At 42.8% G+C, this 18,042-nt stretch overlaps 1 protein-coding gene across 2 annotated transcripts in view; it reads left to right on the top strand.

Annotated features, from left to right (window-relative positions):
• The window catches only part of CLPX (caseinolytic mitochondrial matrix peptidase chaperone subunit X), a 550,543-nt gene that overhangs the window by 497,584 nt on the left and 34,917 nt on the right, over window positions 1-18,042 (top strand). For both annotated transcript variants that reach the window (XM_085644564.1, XM_085644563.1), the window contains 2 exons: window positions 13,660-13,959; window positions 14,563-14,655. In XM_085644564.1, the coding sequence (XP_085500690.1) occupies window positions 13,660-13,959; window positions 14,563-14,655 (393 nt within the window). The remainder of the gene's footprint in view (window positions 1-13,659; window positions 13,960-14,562; window positions 14,656-18,042) is intronic.

Consider the following 18,042-nt stretch of genomic DNA (forward strand, 5'->3'; position numbering starts at 1 on the left):
CCAATATTCTCCTCCTTCCCCCCCTTTTTGACAGGAGGAAATCTGAAACAGATTTCACTGCTGTCAAACACTATCAAACCCTGTGTCTTGTCAACACTATTAATCCCTGTGTGTAGCTACTGGGCGTAAGCAAAATTATAGGAGATACACAGCGTATGTGAAACGGCGAGAAATCCTTCAAATTAATGTACAAACCTCATTGTGTTAGCTCATAAGCTGGCCAAATGACATCTCATATGCAAATGTCCCTATTACATGAACCTACACCAACCTGAAGTCAATATTAATGCTAGGAGGCCCTAATAGGAATGCTAAATTACCTAAATATTCGGAAAACCAAGTTTAAGAACAGTTGTTAATGTTGATAATTAATAATTTATCTGCTAAAGAAATCAGTCAATGTGCAATAATTTCCACCTATACAATAAATAGCCTAATTCAAAAACAAGTCAACTTTTGGGGCCACCACTCACAAGAATGAGCTTACTAAAGCAAACTTTAAAAAGGAAATCCTGTCAGATATTTTCTCATTACCCTAAATACCGAGCCTTATTTGTCACTCTGTGGTGGCAGTCCTTATTTAAAACAGGCCTTTCAAGAGTTAAAATGCGAGTGCACAGATCATAATTGTTCCTTAATGTCCAATCTGGAAACATATGACAGAGGCTGCCTGTCTATAAGAGAAAGGCAGTTATGTGAAAAATATTTTAGTCTTGCATAGCCTTTTTCTTTTGTTTCATTCATCTCCAACACCAATTAGACATACACTGATAACGTGTTGTCTGCTATTTTGACAGCATGATAATGGTAATATCATGTCTGTGAAATTTAGTAATTGTGCCAAGCCATCAGTATACCGGGCACAGAAAGCATAGATAATTACACTAACATATATAAATGAGCAGCGATGCGCAATTACAGTACCTACAGCTCAGATGCGAACATTCTGGCCTGCTTAATTTGTCAGGCTTATAATCAATAACTTATTTACCTGCCCTATACAACCCCATCTGGCAGTGGGTCATCCCAATGATGACCGCGTCAAGTCTGACACACAGGATCAGCAATAATAATCAAAAAATGACGAACACACGAACCTGTCTCTTTTTTTTTTTTTTTTTTTTTTTTTTTTTTTATAAAAATGAGCTATGCATCTTTGTACACAATGTACCCTCATGTCCTAGTCGAAGATGCATCCCACATCTTTCCTCACAGACCCGTAACCACTGGATCATTTATCCAATGCAACTGGTGGCAGCTTGTGGCCACAATTCAAAAATGTCTGAATTTGAAAATCGTTTTTATATAGGCACATAGCCCTTAAAATTCCAAGCAAGAGCAACATTTTACTTTCTGACCAGAAGCAATATAACAATTGCTAAAAAATAAAACAAATCTTCTCCATAGACATTTCCTCGGGGCACTTGTTTTGCACAGAATAGAACAAGGGAATCTTTCTCGACTTACATTTCTCAGCTGCCCTGTCTTATCAGAGAAGTTAAAAATAGCCCCTCAGCGCGGCCTGAGCCTGGGCTGCCAGCCATCTTTTTTTTGTTTTTCCTACTCCTGGCCCCAAGGCTCTCCAGCTGCAGGCATTACACAGATGCGATGTCAGAGAAGCCTTCTAAGCAGTGCCCTGTTCTGCTCCTCTCATCGGCCCCCACCTACACTGGCTACAAGGTCAGAATCTGTCTCCGATTTCTGTATCACATTCTGCTCTACACGGCCCCCACCTTCTCCTCACTCTGAAGCTGTCAAAGACAAAAAGACTACTCAATTCCATAAAAACTGCAATAATTCGCTCAATTGAAAAATTATTTTTACATACAATTTGCACTCAGGGGGTCATAATCTTACCGACTTGACCCAGCACATTGGCTCACTGGACCACCAAGAACACAAACCTGTATTCATGAACAATTTGCAAATTCGAAATACCCACAATTCTTTTTTCAAGCTAAACTTTTCACTAATTATTTTTCGTTAACACTTTGTACATTAGGGGTGTCACAGGAGTTGCTCCTTCTCTAGCTGCACCCCTCTCAATTTCCTATTGCCAACGTAGTCAAATGTTGGACCATGTAAACACCAGCTATGCGCTGTTCATTTGGTGGGTGGCTCAAGAACCTTTGGGCTACTATATCATTATTATTTGTATCGCTGTACTTGCTGTTACACTCTAACTGGTCTTTCTACTGGGGCCACTCTTGCTAGGTCCTCTGAAAGGACGGGATAAATACCAGCAACGTCAGTATTTCTTTTTCTGTCAGCCTGCGCTCATTTTACCAGCTCAAATTCCTCCTGTAACATCTCATCCTTGGCTTTTCCAGACTCCAGTCCACTTCTCTCTGCTTCGTGAAACACTTACTCTGTCCTTCTATGTCACTCCTTGCGCCAAAAACTCAATGGCATCCTTCCAAGCTGGTCTACATTTCCTCTTTCATAAGAGTGTTTCGTTGTCTGTCTACTTGTTCTGCTTTTACTCAGATACCTTCCTCAACTAACACGTTTTCTCGGGCTTTGTCTGAATCCTCCCTACTTTTCTCTTCTTTTCTGAGCGCTTACTCTGTGCGTCTATGCTATTCTTTACGCCATAATTCAACAGCGTCTTTCTGTGACTGTCTAGCTTTCCTCTTCCACAACTCTTCTTCGACTTTCATGATACATTCGGCATCCCAGGTCCCAGCTACGGGCCATCTCTGACTTTCTGGTAACTCTTTGGTGTAGTCCACCCATAGATCAAGGAATAATATGGCGTCTAAGCCATGCTTGTGATACATAAAGTGCCCTGGAGTGTCCCTAGGAGGAATAGGAACTGCTTCTTCAAGCACCCCTTTTCTAGTAGTAATCTGTCTTAACTTCGAAAAGAGCGGCATATTGACAACTGATCTGATACTTAATCTTGAACACACTTAATACAAAAAGCACAACAATGAACAATCATTCATACCACAATATGCAGGACATTTTAACACATTAAACATTAAACATTAAACATTTTAACCTTTAAAAATGACCAACAATGATGACAGTCTGCATAACTAATCACCAAGCAGAATTCTTGACAATAACTAGATACTTCGGAATACTTGATATACTGCTAAACAGTACATATACACTGCTAAACAGTGCAGACCGGATTTGTGTACCCAAATCCGTCTTGACCGGCACAACCTATGTGCGCGTCAACACGCCTCCCCGGCGATGGTACTCACCGGGTAGCTCCTTGAAACGGAAGGCCTCGGAGAATGGACTGGACTCGACGACTGCGGACATCGGACCCTCTGGACATCGGGACTTCGAAAACCTGGTGGGCCTCTGTATACCTCGGACACAGCTCTCTCGCAGGTGGGCTCTGGGTAGACAATCTGCGTTCCTCACCGCCTCGTATGGATGCCTGGTCGCAGTCTGTCCCCTTCGGTGGCCTGAGGGAGTTGGCGGGAAAACCCGCGACGTGCACGCTTGAAGTCCATCACGGCTATGGAAGGGGGCAAAACTGGACCTTCATCTCCGGCGTGTGGGGAAAGAGATTAAACTGTTCGGGCGCCATTCTGTGGTAAATAAAATATCACGCTGTCATAATTTTTCAGATATCAATAAGATCATGCATAAAGCAAGAGGCTGAGTCTGTGGTATCAGATTCATAAAGGGCTTTATTCCAATAACTCGAGTCAAAGGGAGAATATCTCCATCACCAAAAAAGGATCTGGACGGGGCTGAAAAGTATTCTCAATATTCTCAAAACATTATTCACAGAGTACAGTATATATACATTTCTCAATTGTACGTAAGCAAGAGAGCAAGAGAGAATGAGATAAGAGCATGTGGGCGTGTAAGTAGGCGTGAAGGTGGGCGTCCATGTGGGCGTCCACTTGATGATAATGGGTAAATTGTCATGTGTGGGTGGATACCTGGAGATGATTTCGCAATGTCAGCAGAAATACTTGGCAGAGATGCGCGCGTAGCAGCATGACGTGTGATAGACGTGCAACTAGAGGGTGAAAGGGACTTGACATTTAGCTCTACATGTGGAGACAAAAGTCTGGGGTTATGTCAACCTAATCCCAAATCATATCTAATATCCTATGTTTAAAGAACTATGTTATCCACAAGGGAAGGGCTCTCGGACAGAATCTATTCTATACTGACTGTGTGTGCGTGCACAAGCGTCTAAGTGTCTACACTAAATGCGAGGGGGTAGGAATATTCCATGGTAACAGGGCTATGAATTACTTGCATGAGGACAGAGAAGCCGGGCCTTTTGCTTGGTAACTGGAAGAATGTTTACTTAAACTACTAGGCAGGAATGCATCGGCTGAGGAGCAAAGTAGATAATTCGAAGGTGAAATACAGCTTCTTGGCAGGCAGGCAAAACTGGCCGAGGCAGGCACCGTTAGCCGCACAGGGAGTAGGACAAAGTTCATGGATACAGATGCGAGCTCAAGCTGAAGCTGTCAGAGGCAGAGAGCAGGGAAAGGCTTTGAGGACAGAATCGGGCCTACTTGCCTGAACTGTAAAAATGGAGTAACTTAGCCATATAAAGTCGGTGGCCTTTCATACTTAGGAATCGAATATCCAGCCCATTCATGGCGGATCTGACAGAGGACATGTTAACGGTGGACGCACATGTGTTTGCGTCTTCGAAACTGGAACTGGAGGGAACATACATGTACTTGTAACATGCATATAGAACCGTTGGGGTCCAAGATAGGGGACATAACTGGTCAGGAGAATCCACATTTCCACAGAACATCTAACGATCTAACGCTCCTCAAACAAAATTCTCTCCATGCTTCAGAAGCACGCAATAGAACCAGTTCCCCTAGAACTTCAAGGGACAGGGGTTTACTCCCTGTACTTTCTAATCCCCAAGAACGATGGTACTCTCAGGCCAATACTGGACCTCAGACCTCTCAACTTCTACATACAGTCAGATCATTTTCACATGATAACTTCAACAGGTCCTTCCACTGCTCCAACAAGGCGACACTCTTGCCACACTAGATCTCAAGGACGCCTACTTACATATTCCCATACACCCTGCTCACAGGAAATATCTAAGGTTCATAGTGGACAGCCAACACTATCAGTTCAAGTTTCTCTCATTCGGAGTAACCACAGCACCCAGGGTCTTTACCAAGTGTCTTGCGGTAGTGGCCGCACACTTTCAGAGGCAGCAGATCCATGTGTTCCCATACCTGGACGATTGGCTGATAAAATCCAAATCGCACAGTCAGTGTGTTTATCACACTCACCAAACAATTATGCTGCTACACGACTTGGGGTTCACAATAAACCACACCAAGTCACACCTACAGCCCTCCCACCTACATCAGTTTCTAGGGGCCACAATAGACACTTCCAAAGCTCTAGCATACCCCAATCCAGTCAGGATAGCCAGTATGCAGACTCATCACAAAATTTCAACTCCAATACTCCCTTCCAGCTAGAGTGTTTATGCAGCTAATAGAGATGATGGCCTCTTGCATTTTCATAGTACCTCACACAAGACTTCAGATGCGCCCCTTACAGGAATGCTTTGCACGTCAGTGGAATCAGGCTCCAGGTCAACTTACAGATCTGGTGTTGGTGGACAGCCACACACATCGCTCTCTGCAGTGGTGGAACACACAAAACCTTTCCAGAGGGCGGCCGTTCCTAGAGCCAGTTCCACAGATAGTGCTAACAGACGCATCACTCACCAGCTGGGGAGCCCATCTCCTACCCCACACATCTCAGGGCAGGTGGACCACTCAACAAAAAGTGCTCCACATCAATCACCTAGAATTATTGGCAATATTTCTAGCGTTAGTAATTCCAATCACATTTTCTCAACAAAGCTGTCCTGGTCCGCACGGATAATATGACGGCAGTGTACTACATGCAGAAACAAGGAACAACACATTCTTTGCAACTGTCTCACCTAGCGCAAAGCATATGGAGATGGGCCATTCCTCAAAACATATATCTTCTCACAGAACATCTTCCAGGAGTTCACAATCAGATTGCAGATCTGCTAAGTCATCAGACAGAGCAGATACACGAGTGGTAACTTCATCCTCCAGTTCTTCAACCCTTTTTCCACATGTGGGGTCACCCAGACATAGATCTGTTCGCCACACACGCAAATGCAAAATGCCCAACCCTCGCCGCCTGGTTCCAACACCCCTTGCCCAAGGGCAATGCGATATGGATGAACTGGTCAGGCAGATTTGCGTACGCTTTTCCGCCACTTCCACTCATTCCGCTAGTAGTACGCAAGCTCAAGCAACAGTCTCTCAAAATGATCCTAGTTGCTCCCACATGGGCACGGCAACTGTGGTTCACAACACTCCTCGAACTCTCAGTAGTTCCACACCAAAAGGTACATCTCTTCCCAAGACTGCTCACATAGAACCATTGAGAGATAAGACACCCAGATCCAGCACAACTGAATCTGGCTCCTGAAGTCCTAGAGTTCGGGTACCTTAACCTCCCACCAAACTGTATGAACATTATCAATGAAGCCAGACGCCCTACTGCTAGAACTTGCTATGCAGCCAAATGGAAGCGATTCGTCATTTACTGCAATAACAAAATTGACCTGCTAGATGCTTCTATTCATAACATCATTTGCTATTTACTGCATTTACAAAGATGTAATCTTGCATACTCATCCATATGATTACATCTGGCTGCCCTCGCCACCTACCTGCAAAACCGAGAACATTTGTCATTGTTTAGAGTACCCGCAATAAAAGCCTTTATGGAAGGCCTTAAAAGAATAATTCCACCAAGACTGCCACCCTCTCCGGTGTGGAACCTAAACATTGTCCTTACTAGACTCCTGGGTCCCCCATTTGAGCCTTTACACAAATGTGAATTGCAGTTCCTTACATGGAAAGTAGCTTTCCTCATCACAATCACCTCACTCAGGAGAGTAAGTGAGATCCAGGCTTTAACCATACAAGAACCATTCTTACAAATACATCGTAACAAGGTGGTTCTTAGAACAAATCCAAAATTCCTTCCCAAAGTTATCTCTGCTTTCCATCTTAATCAATCTGTAGAGTTACCAGTGTTTTTCCAAAACCCAGACTCCATAGCAGAAAGAGCTCTTCACACACTTGATGTCAAAAGGGCTTTATTTTATTACATTGACAGGACTAAACCTTTTAGAAAGACAAACCAATTGTTTGTAGCTTTCTCTCCACGTCATAAAGGAAATCCCATCTCCAGAGCTGGATTTGCCAGGTGGATAGTCAAATGCATTCAAATATGCTACCAGAAGGTAAAACGCACATTAACAATTCTCCCTAGAGCGCATTCAACACGCACAATAGGGGCTTCCATAGCGGTCTTAGGAAGCATTCCTCTAGAAGACATTTGTAAAGCAGCTACATGGTCTACTACACACACCTTCACCAAACACTATTGTGTAGACATGCAGGCGAAGCAACAGGCTTCTGTAGGCCAGACTGTTCTTTAAACACTTTTCCAAACCACTGCAACAAATACAGGTGACCACGACTAGGAGAGACACTGCTGTTCTGTCTATGCCACAGTATGAGTTCTGCAGCTCATATGCCTCGAACAGAAAATGCTACTTACCAGTATGCATCTGTTCGTGGCATGTAGAGCTGCAGAATATCATACGCCCACCCGCCTCCCCGGAACCTTTATCTGTTCCAGTGTTATCTTGCTTAAATACATTCACTTGGACATCTTTTCTGTTTCTTACAAACTCCATCATTTCCTATCATGGCGAAAAACAATCTGAGGATGGAGTCGATGCCCATGAGCGCTATCGTCCAAGGGAGGAGTCACCTATCTTGTGACTACAAAAGACTTCTTCCAAGACAACAACATGGTGCAAGCATCCAAGCCCAACACCAGATGGCGATCTATGCAACAGTATGATATTCTGCAGCTCTACATGCCAAGAACAGATGCATACTGGTAAGTAGCATTTTCCTTACATTGCAGCGGCGGTTGCGCGCTTGTGTGTAGCCTCAGTTTGGCTACAGCGAGATGCCCCTTCATTTGAAATGTGGCGGGCCAAATTTTGTAAAATTTTTAATCTTGAATACAGCCTTTGTTCTCTTAAATCAATGAGATGGAAAACATTGGCTACTCAGATATGGGCCCCAATGATTGAACATTTGAATTAACTGTATGATTTTGTCACAATCGTATGTTGATTTTCTTTTTTTTTTTTATGTTCATATCGAATGTTATTGCTGTTGTCCAAACAACCAAGTAATTAAATATGTCTGAAATACGCTATACTATGGATTGAACAATAAAGAAAAAAAAATTACTATCTGGTATTGATTAATTACACTAAAAGGGAATTCTATGAGGGAGGGATTTAAAAGGGCAGAAAACAAATCAAGAGATATTTTTAAAACTTTAAAGGATTTCGCAGATCCGGTTGCCTGCTACAGAAGCAAGGACCCTTCGGCCCAGTGGTGTGAACAGCTGGCCTCTTTCTTTCATAATAAAATACAGGAAATTCAAAACCGCTTAATCACAACATGGTCTTAAGATGTTGATTTTCTTGGTCCAGCAATGCGCCCAAATAATGTGTCCTGCTTGCTGTCCGAGTTTAATCCTATCTTGTTGGAAGACTTTAGAGCAGCCATTTTAAATCTGAAGTCCGGCTCCCCTTCTGATCCCATCCCCCTTTTCTTTTAGCTGTGTGAGTGGACGTTATTAACCTAGTGAGGAATTATCTGTTATAAATAAGTCCTTGGCAACCGCCACAGCCCCGTCTTGCTGGAAACAGGCAAAAATGTTACCTCTTCTAAAAAAATAAACTACTGCAGACCCTGATGTTTCACGCAATTATAGGCCCATTTCACTGCTGCCAGGGCTGGCTAAATTAGTAGAAAAAGTTTGTTAATCTGCAGCTGTCTAACTATATTGAGTCAAACGAGTTACTACACCCCAGCCAGTCTTGATTCAGGTCAAAGTTCAGTACAGAGACTGCCCTTTTGGAAATCTCAGAACTGAATAAAAACACTCTAAATCCAGGGTTAGGACAGTCCTGCTATAGCTAGACCTATCAGCAGCTTTTGACACAGTTCCTCATTCCAGGCTTCTCACCTGCTTTCGGGAGATAGGCATTAGAGATAATGACTAGAAGTGGATAAAATCCTTCCTTGATGAGAGGTCAAGAAGTCTGGCTCTGCCCTTGTTCCTCTAGCAGCAGAAGTGTCTCAGTAGAAGCTCCAAGGGTTCGGCCCTAGGCCCCACAATATTCAACATCGGTATGACTCCGCTTGCAACCCAGGTTGAGTATTTTGTGGCCAAGATAATCTCGTATGCAGATGACACACAGATTGTCTTCTTCAAGAAAACTGAGCTGATTGAGCCGGGTGTCATCAAACCCTTTCTTTCTGCAGTTTTTCAATAGATGAATACCAAGCAACTTAAATGTAACACCGAAAAGACAGAGGCTCTTGGTTTCGGGCACAACTTCAACCTAAACCTGCAAGTTTGTTGGGCAGATGGAGTCTCTCCGCCAAACTTGCAAATTGATACTATGAAAAACCTGTTGTTTTTTTTATAAACACATCTTTTCACAACCAAGTCAACACAGTTGTTGGCATGCGTTTTGGTCTCTTGTGTACGGCAAAAATATATCTGCATTTCATCTCGGTCCCTGTAAGGATAGCAGTAGTTTTGGCCTTGGTTATGTCCATATTGGACCATGTCAGTGCCTAATATGCAAATCTGCCACAGTACTTGGGAGGAAATTCCAAACGGTCCAAAATGCAGATTCTCAGCTTGTGCTCAGTGTCTCAAAATTTGCGGAGCCTGCATTGGCTTTCAGTGAATAAGCGCATTCTATTCAAAACCATTCTTTTGACGCACAGAGACCTGCACCATTCTGGTCCGGGCTATCTGTCCTCCAGGGTATCCCGCTACAACCCCAAGAGAAACCTGCGCTCATCGAATAGCCATCTGAGCACAGTCCATAGGTACGTCTTTATAAAGCTGGAAAGCTTCTTTACCTTCCAGTGACCTTCGGCCTTGAACAAGCTCCCCTTAGAACTGCGTCAAATGGAAAATGAGGGGCCTTTTAAAAACAAACTAAAGACCTGATTAGCCTTTAGCACTTTATCTTTCCTTGCACTCTGTATAGTGCAGGGACACTCTTTGAGTAGCCATGCGCTCTATATATCCCTCTTCATTCATTCGTGGCAGATATTTGGGCAAGTTAGTTTCAGTTCTCGCTATTCCTAGAATAATGTTAAGACAATGTAGTTCTGTAATATGATTTATGTAACAATTCGTCTGTTGGTAGATTTTTAACTAAAAGAGATAACTGATGCAGAAGTCTTACTGCTTGTAGTACCTTGTTTTCTGAGAGGTAGTCAAAAACAATACATGCTGTAGCAGAAATTATTTTTGTTTTTCAGTTTGCGTTTTTAGGTCTACTCCAAGCAATGGGGTCAGTATCAGTACTTGTTTTGCCAGTTGGTGGAAAAGGAATTGGTTTGTTGCAGGTCTCTTACTTCTCCTAGTGCATGGTGGCTAGCCTCTTAAGGTTGAATGACAATTTCACGATCAGGTTCTATATCAGCCACAAGGGGGCTGGCTAGGTGTACAGAAAGGTTCTGATTATTTGGCTGTTAACTATCCTTACAAACTCACTTTTCAGTTGCTCATTTCGTTGGGAGGCAGAATGTTCAAATGGATGCATTCAGCAGTCATTTTCACAACTTCTTCATCCATATAAAGCTACAAAGCTTATCAAGTTTGTGAAGTGCCCACAGGTGAATGACGCCAGAACGTGCCAAAATGTAAAGTGCCTATTTTGCACCTAAATGTTTTGAAGAGCGACCCTCTAAAAACAGCAGTACATTTTCCTTGAAAGTGAAATCTGGTTTATGCATTTCCACTTTCTCCAGTTATTCGGAGGGTCTTGAATAGATTAAGGAAGAGTCAATTTACATGGATTTGTGTGGTTCTTAATTGGGGAATGTTGATTTGGTATACGAATCTCTGGCTTCTCTTTAAGTGAGAGTTTGTCGGACGGCCAGTCTTTTTGTTGCTTCTTTTGCTCGAGGGAAGCCGTCTCCTACACTTGAACCTGACCAGTCTGCTACTGCATGATCAGCTCATGAAAGACTGAAGCTTATTGGACATGATTTTACTAGTAAACTTTTGTGCACAATACCAGGTGAATTGAGATCAGGGACTTCTCTATGTATGCTTACCACTCGATAGCCTGCAGTTATGTGTTTTCTTTGCAGCTTCACAGAGAAGATTCCACGTGCCAGCTGTTATGTTTCAGTGATGCCTGTGTTTTTGAGGAAGCCTGATTATCCTTCTCTTTTTGAGGTTTGAAGTGTTTGAATTTGCAGTCCTTTTTCAATCTTTGAAGAACTTCGTCAACAGGTTTCGTCCTGTTCAGTTCATCATTATTATTTACATCACGATTCAGGTGGGATCTCAATTTGGAATTGTTGGCTCCATTAATAGCTTACCTTTTTGTAGACTGTTCCTGGTTGAAATAAATTCACATGGGCGGTAAGTGAGTTATAGGCGTTTTCTGCAGATTTACCATCCACTATGTTCTGAAAAGGCAAGGTGTCTTCGATGATGAAGTTATCGAAAACAAAAGGCAAAGCCTATCTATTTGTAATTGCCAGCTTTTTCCCACTACCACATTCTTTTTTGAGTTACATTGTACAGTCTAGACCTTATGAGGCTTTCAGGTGCGAAATGGCCAAGTATGAGGAGTACAGGTGGACAGACAACGTATCACCTGTGGTTGTACTTCTAAGGGCTGTTAGAAAATAGATCGTTTCAAGCAAGATGGTGTCATTCATCTTTAGTAAGGCAGCCAGCAGCACTAAACTGGATGAGAGGAATGCGGTTTCTTTGAAGGAAATTTTAAAGGTAGCCATTCGGTGTTCGCTCTGTCTATTTTGAAACAATATTGCCACATACCATGGCTGAAATCTTATTTTAAAAATGGTTATTTAGCATATTTCCAGGCATCTTTTCTTCTGTTTTGCTAATCCTAGCCTCCTTCATCTAAATTTGAGAGTAATTTGTGGGTAAACTTTAAAAGATTATAAATCTGCCGAGCGAAACACTTGTGTATCACACTGTTTTCCTCTGCATCTCCCCTGTTTCCTTATCTAATGCTTAATGGGCTTAAGAATTCTGGCAACTGATGGGTTCGATTGAGACAGTGCGATATACATCCTTCCACATTGTAGAACGCCAGATGCAACACAGTATCCATCAGAATAAATGTTACAAAAGGTATATAACATTTGTGCTAATTAATGTGATTTTTAATTAACTGGTAGTGCAGTGTGTCCTTAAGTAGAATGGGAAAACAACTTTTGTTCACTGGGCCCCTTCTGATTCCCACTACTATATGTTGATGCAAGCAGAACTCTGTCTGCCTCTGAACTGCGTGCATTTTTCTGTCTTAAAGGTGTACCTCCGATTAACATTTCATGAAATAATTGCTAGGCTGAAACACTGTCTGCCTTGATTGGCGTTACCACTTAAATCTCATGGTCTCGATTTGTAATAAATTTAGATTCATTAACTCTGCATTTTTCAACATTACATATGTTTTGATATTGTGACTTGTATGTCTGTGATGTCAAGTCAGAGAAACATACTAAGTTGCATTTCATAATGTACTTGTAGTGTAAGCAAATTGATTGATTGATTGATGTACTTATAGAGCGCAGCTATCACCCTACGGGCCTCTTGGCGCTTGCATTGGGAACCCGTCCTGGTTTTTCCCTGTAAGATAACCCGTACTGGGCATCCCCAAGGTGAAAGCCAGGCATCCCGCCGCGGGGGGCCGTTGTGGAGATTAAGCAGGCTTGTTGCCCAGAGCTGCATAGTGTGAACTCGTGCTTAGAGTGGGCACCGAAGCGAGAATTATCGAGTCCGTGGACAATTGGGCTCTGGACCCTGCCGCGTCGGGAATCGAACCCAGGTCCCGGGTCTGATCTCTGCTTCAGGGTATGCCTCCTCTAACCAGTGAGCTACACTTCTCCACTTGTTTAGTGATCACTTATTTTAATTTTTAGACTTTGTAAATGACCAACTTTTACCATCTAAAAACAGTTTGCGTATCATTTAATAAATGATGTTTATTCTTTGCTAAAGCAACTGTACAGTTTTATCAGCCAGTGTCTCCGGACTGCGCATGAGTACTTCACCCCTACACTCCTCTCTGAATTATTTTTTACTCGTTAGAGAGTCTTGTGGTTGTATTCAAGAATTATAGCTCTTCAGAACCAAATAGTGATATTCAATGAAAAAGCGATTTAAGTGGCAGAATGATCCATGTTGTAGGAATTGTCCTTCATAGTAACAGTGCATAAATTACTTGTTTGGTAACCAGGCTTCTCATAAACTCTCTAAGAGTTGTCCTTGTTCCGTCAGTAGTGGGTTCATTCTGGGAAACTGAAGATGGGGTGACGGTGCTGTCTGATATTCTTGGCATGTCATCAGTTCGTTGAGTATATGGTGGCTATAAAAAAGTTCCCATCTGGCACCTATGATATTTCACGATGTAAGGAGTATGTCTACATGAATCATCGTTGCAGCAAGGGCTTTATTTGTTAATGTTCACAGATGACTTGGCACGGGTGCATTAAAAAGCTGTGTTTTGTTGTTTGGTTTTGACAGTACCTTGGATTTGGAACCCCATCGAACCTTGGAAAGGGAAGAAGGGCTGCAGCGGCTGCAGATCTTGCCAACAGCAGTGCAGAGTCCAATGCTGTGCAAGATATTGAAGAGAAGGACCGTCTGCTTAGACACGTGGAAGCCAGAGATCTCATTGAGTTCGGAATGATTCCAGAGTTTGTAGGGCGACTGCCTGTGGTGGTTCCACTGCACAGCCTTGATGAGAAAACTCTGGTGCGGATTCTTACTGAGCCTCGGAATGCGGTTGTACCTCAGTACCAGGCACTTTTCAGCATGGACAAGGTTATTATCACCTCTGTTCTAGATCCTCTAAAAGACTGAAAAACAGTAGATGATATTTTATTGTCTAGAATAGTGGTTTTGGTTACCGGCATGGGAAATAAATTGCTGGTCATTATCACCTTGTCCTGTTAGCGTCCTATTAGCGTTAGGTGTATGCTCAGCACTGTTTCCCCTAAGAAAGCTAAATCTGGAATATATTGGTGCCACATTTGGAGTAGGTTAATAGCTTTTTAAATCGAAGCCTAGCAGACAGTACAGCTGTCTGGTTTCCTAACAACATATTGGGGACATTCGGAATCCATTCCACCCATTGCTTGCCATTGGCTTTGTGTTTTGTAACTCACATTTTCTTGCTTTCAATTAGCTGGCTTTATTTTCTTTTAAGCTGTTCAGCTTGAGTTTGTCCCATCCATTGCCCAGTGCACACATTTCCTTTCTTGTCTTTAGCAAATAAAATATTCTGTATAATATCTGAAATCAGTGTTGCTTTTAAGAGTGAGGCGCATTGTCTTTCCATAAAGTGGAAACATGCAATCATCTGGCCAACTGTTATGGCGATAGTGACATACCCCTCTTAATATAACTGATTGTATTTCTTTTCAGTGTGAGTTAAGTATAACTGAGGATGCACTAAAGGCTATTGCCAGATTGGCTTTGGAACGAAAGACCGGTGCAAGAGGCCTTCGATCTATAATGGTAAGCATGTACCAGCCTTGTGCTTTTGTACAAAGTTATTGTTTTGTGATCTAGCCAGATATTTTGAAGACTATTTCAGAATACTCCCATGTCTGGACATAACTGTAAACTTAAGAATCTGAGAATACTTATGATGGTTAACTGTTACAGGTATGTACCTTCTTTGTACCAAAATACCTTGTACATTAGCGCAGTTTTTTTAAATCTTTAACCACTGTGTCTTTGAGTCGACCTTTAAGGCAGCTATGAATTTGATTAGCAAGTTTTTCAGAGAACTAACTTGATGTAATCCAGGATGCTAAAGATCCTTCCATGCAGGTCTGTAACTGTGGAACAACTATTGTAGTGGCTATGCTAATTATGCAGCAATTATTAGGATGAAATCTGCATTGCTGTTTGAAACATTTACAAAGAATGCTGAACCTCAGTTTGAAACGTAATGAAGTCAAATTTTTCCCAAGTGTGGATTCTCTGGTTTCAGAGTATTGTGAAAAAGTATTGTTACCCTTTTTCTGACTCAGTTTTCCAATCTATGAGATCGTTCCGTAGAATAAGCTTCTAGAGGAACCCAGCATCTCGTCACAGGATGGGAATGACATACCTCATTCTCCTGCACGTTTTAACTTGAAAGCTAGATGGACCATGTTTTTGCCTGAATCAATGTTGGGAGATAAAACGTTGAGAAAATTCAGAAAGGATTCCCCAGTGAGCCAGCATAGGAAGATTGTGACTCTACATCTGCTAATAATTATTGCTCTATATTTCTGATATGATCGGAAGCATACTGGCAACTCACCCTTCAATTGCCTTGCTGGGATACGTTACACTGATAACGCGGGGGACTAGAAGACTACCAGCGCTAGCACTGCTTACGTCCAGGTTAGCTATGAATTGTTGCAGGAAGAACGGACCTAAAAAAAGAAGACTGGTTGAAAGATTTAGCCATATGAAATGTAGAAGTGAAAAATAAACCACCTTAGAACCATCCACGTCTAGGCCTAAGGATATATGGTCCCTCCTGAAGATGTATACTTAGCCAGGATGGCATTATTAATAATGGCAAGCGCAGACTAGCAAGGCAGGCGATGAGGACTCTTGTGCAATTTAGTGCATTAGATAGATGGAGTACAGAGACTCCTAATCATATAGACACTACATGTAAGCTGAGATATAATAATTAAGTAGACTCAGTAACCAGATGTACATTGTCGTTAGTCTTGTTTAGTGTATGCATGTGTTTTAGTATGTGCCAAATAGCCCTCAGTGTGGGTCTTGGGGGTAGGGGGGCGGGGACCTCCTGTTATGTTATCAATATTGTTTGTGTACATTGTCTATGCTTCCTGATTGTTATGTGGAGGTTGTTGATCTGTTTAAGTTTTGAGGTTCAAAATAAAAAAACAATAATATTGCCCTATCTCTCTTTAGTTGTATGTGTTCCATTCTCCAGAATTTAATTTCTCATTGTTTAACAAATATTGAAATATTCCTTATTGTAAGGCTTGGAAAGTCCTGTGCATGTGTAACGCAACAGTAGTACATAATTTGCTCACTTTAGTAGCACACCCACTCCCCTTTAGGGCTCTTCTACTTTTTGCGAGAACGTGGGTGAGGCAATAGCTGCATCCTTGGATGGCTGGTCAGAGCATATTGAGTAAAAGAGTCCTCATTAAAGCTTTTTAGATTAATAGCATTCTATTTTTAAATGCAAATAGGCTTCAGGGACACTAAGGGTTGAAAGCTTTTCTTTTTAAGCTTGTCTGGCTCCTAAGAAGCATTAGTTAGAAATGCTCTCTCTATTTTTTTAGAGGAGTGTGTGAAGTTATGGAACAGACAACCTTTCAATTGTACCCTAGGTGTAATGCCTTGCTTAAACAAGAGGCTTCTTGCAATACTAGCTGTGCTTTCCACTGTAAGAAATCCTGCTGGCATCGAAGAGAGAGTCATTGGGCAAATCACAGAATGAACGCCAAGCCTCCCCTGAGGCCTCTTACATCTTGAGGCCAGAAGCTGTCATGGGTGCTGATGAGGAAGAAGCAGGCCCATCTGGCCTTCCAGCCACCCAGGGGATGAGTCTAGAGGGGATATCCTCTGAATTTCCTATGTCGAGCAGAGAGAAGTCTAGGCCCGAAAGCACTATTAAGCAAAGATCATGTCAACGTCTAGGGCCCCAGCCATTTCAACTTTCAAAGAGTCCCCAGACCAAGGCAGAGTGCTGCTCCAAGGTATCAGGCATCCACCTCAAATCCAGACTGAAAAGGCTTTCAGGTTTTGCTCTGCCGGCAGACCGTGCTGGACCCAAAAGGCTGCCTTTGATGCCGAACAAGCCTCCACCTAAGAGTGCAGAGTCACACTGCCCTTTTTCACCCTGAGGCATAGAGCACCCAGCTTTGGAACCAAAGTCAACACTGAAAGGCCCGCTTAGACCTGCCTCAAGGCCTGGTTCATTGATGCCGAGTTCTGGCATCCAGATGCCAAAGGTCCTTAACAAGAGGCAACCACTGCCACCCGTTCCCCCCCCCCCATCCCCCCACTGCACACAGCCTGCCATGTACCCATTACCTTCGGCTGTGTGCAGCAGGGGCTGGTCGAAGGGCTTGGCTGGCCTTGTACCATGCTTAATTTGCTAGCTGTAAAATTTCATACAGATTAACTTAATAGTTAAGGTATTAGTGAATGATACTCTAATTGCCCTCCCATTTATCTTTGCCCATAACCGATCTGCTCAAAACTTGACATAACCAACAATAAGCCAAACCTGCATATATCTACCAAATTTTGTGTGGATTGATCAAACAGTGCCAACTGTATTTATTCTTGTTTTAATTTGGACACCTACTACCATAACAGTGTATAACTTAATCAACAATCCCTTAAAGAAAAACGAACTGCCTCCCCCTCCCGCCATCCCCATCCAGGAGAACCATGTAACTAGTCGTAGTGTGTCCTAAGGCCTCGATCACTGCTCTTCCACAACGAATTCTCTGTCTCATTAATGGGAGACTTCCCCTGAAACGTCCAGCCCTGCCAAGTACCACCAACAGACGTTAGACTAATGCATTTTAATGTGGGGGTCTGCATCACCGCATTTAAAAGCATTGTCTCACATTTTTTGCGTCTAATCACCTGCGCGCACTGAGCCTGAATGCAATGACTGAGACTCAAGTGTCTGCTCTCTTGGGCTCTTGCCACTGTGGGGCTAGGCTCAACTGACTGCATTAGCAGCAGCTGAGACCCCATCTGCCTGAAATTACTGAGACTGACTCTCTGTAATATGGCCAGCCTGCTGAACTCCTTGCTTATCTGGGGGTTGGCACGTGCGTGCTGCTGTTTTCTGGCAACTTGAACTGGCGCTACCCCCAGTCAGTAACCTCTTAATTTGGCGGCTTG

This window comes from Triturus cristatus, chromosome 3_1 (assembly GCF_964204655.1).
Source record: "Triturus cristatus chromosome 3_1, aTriCri1.1, whole genome shotgun sequence".
In the NCBI taxonomy this organism is placed as follows: Eukaryota; Metazoa; Chordata; class Amphibia; order Caudata; family Salamandridae; genus Triturus; species Triturus cristatus.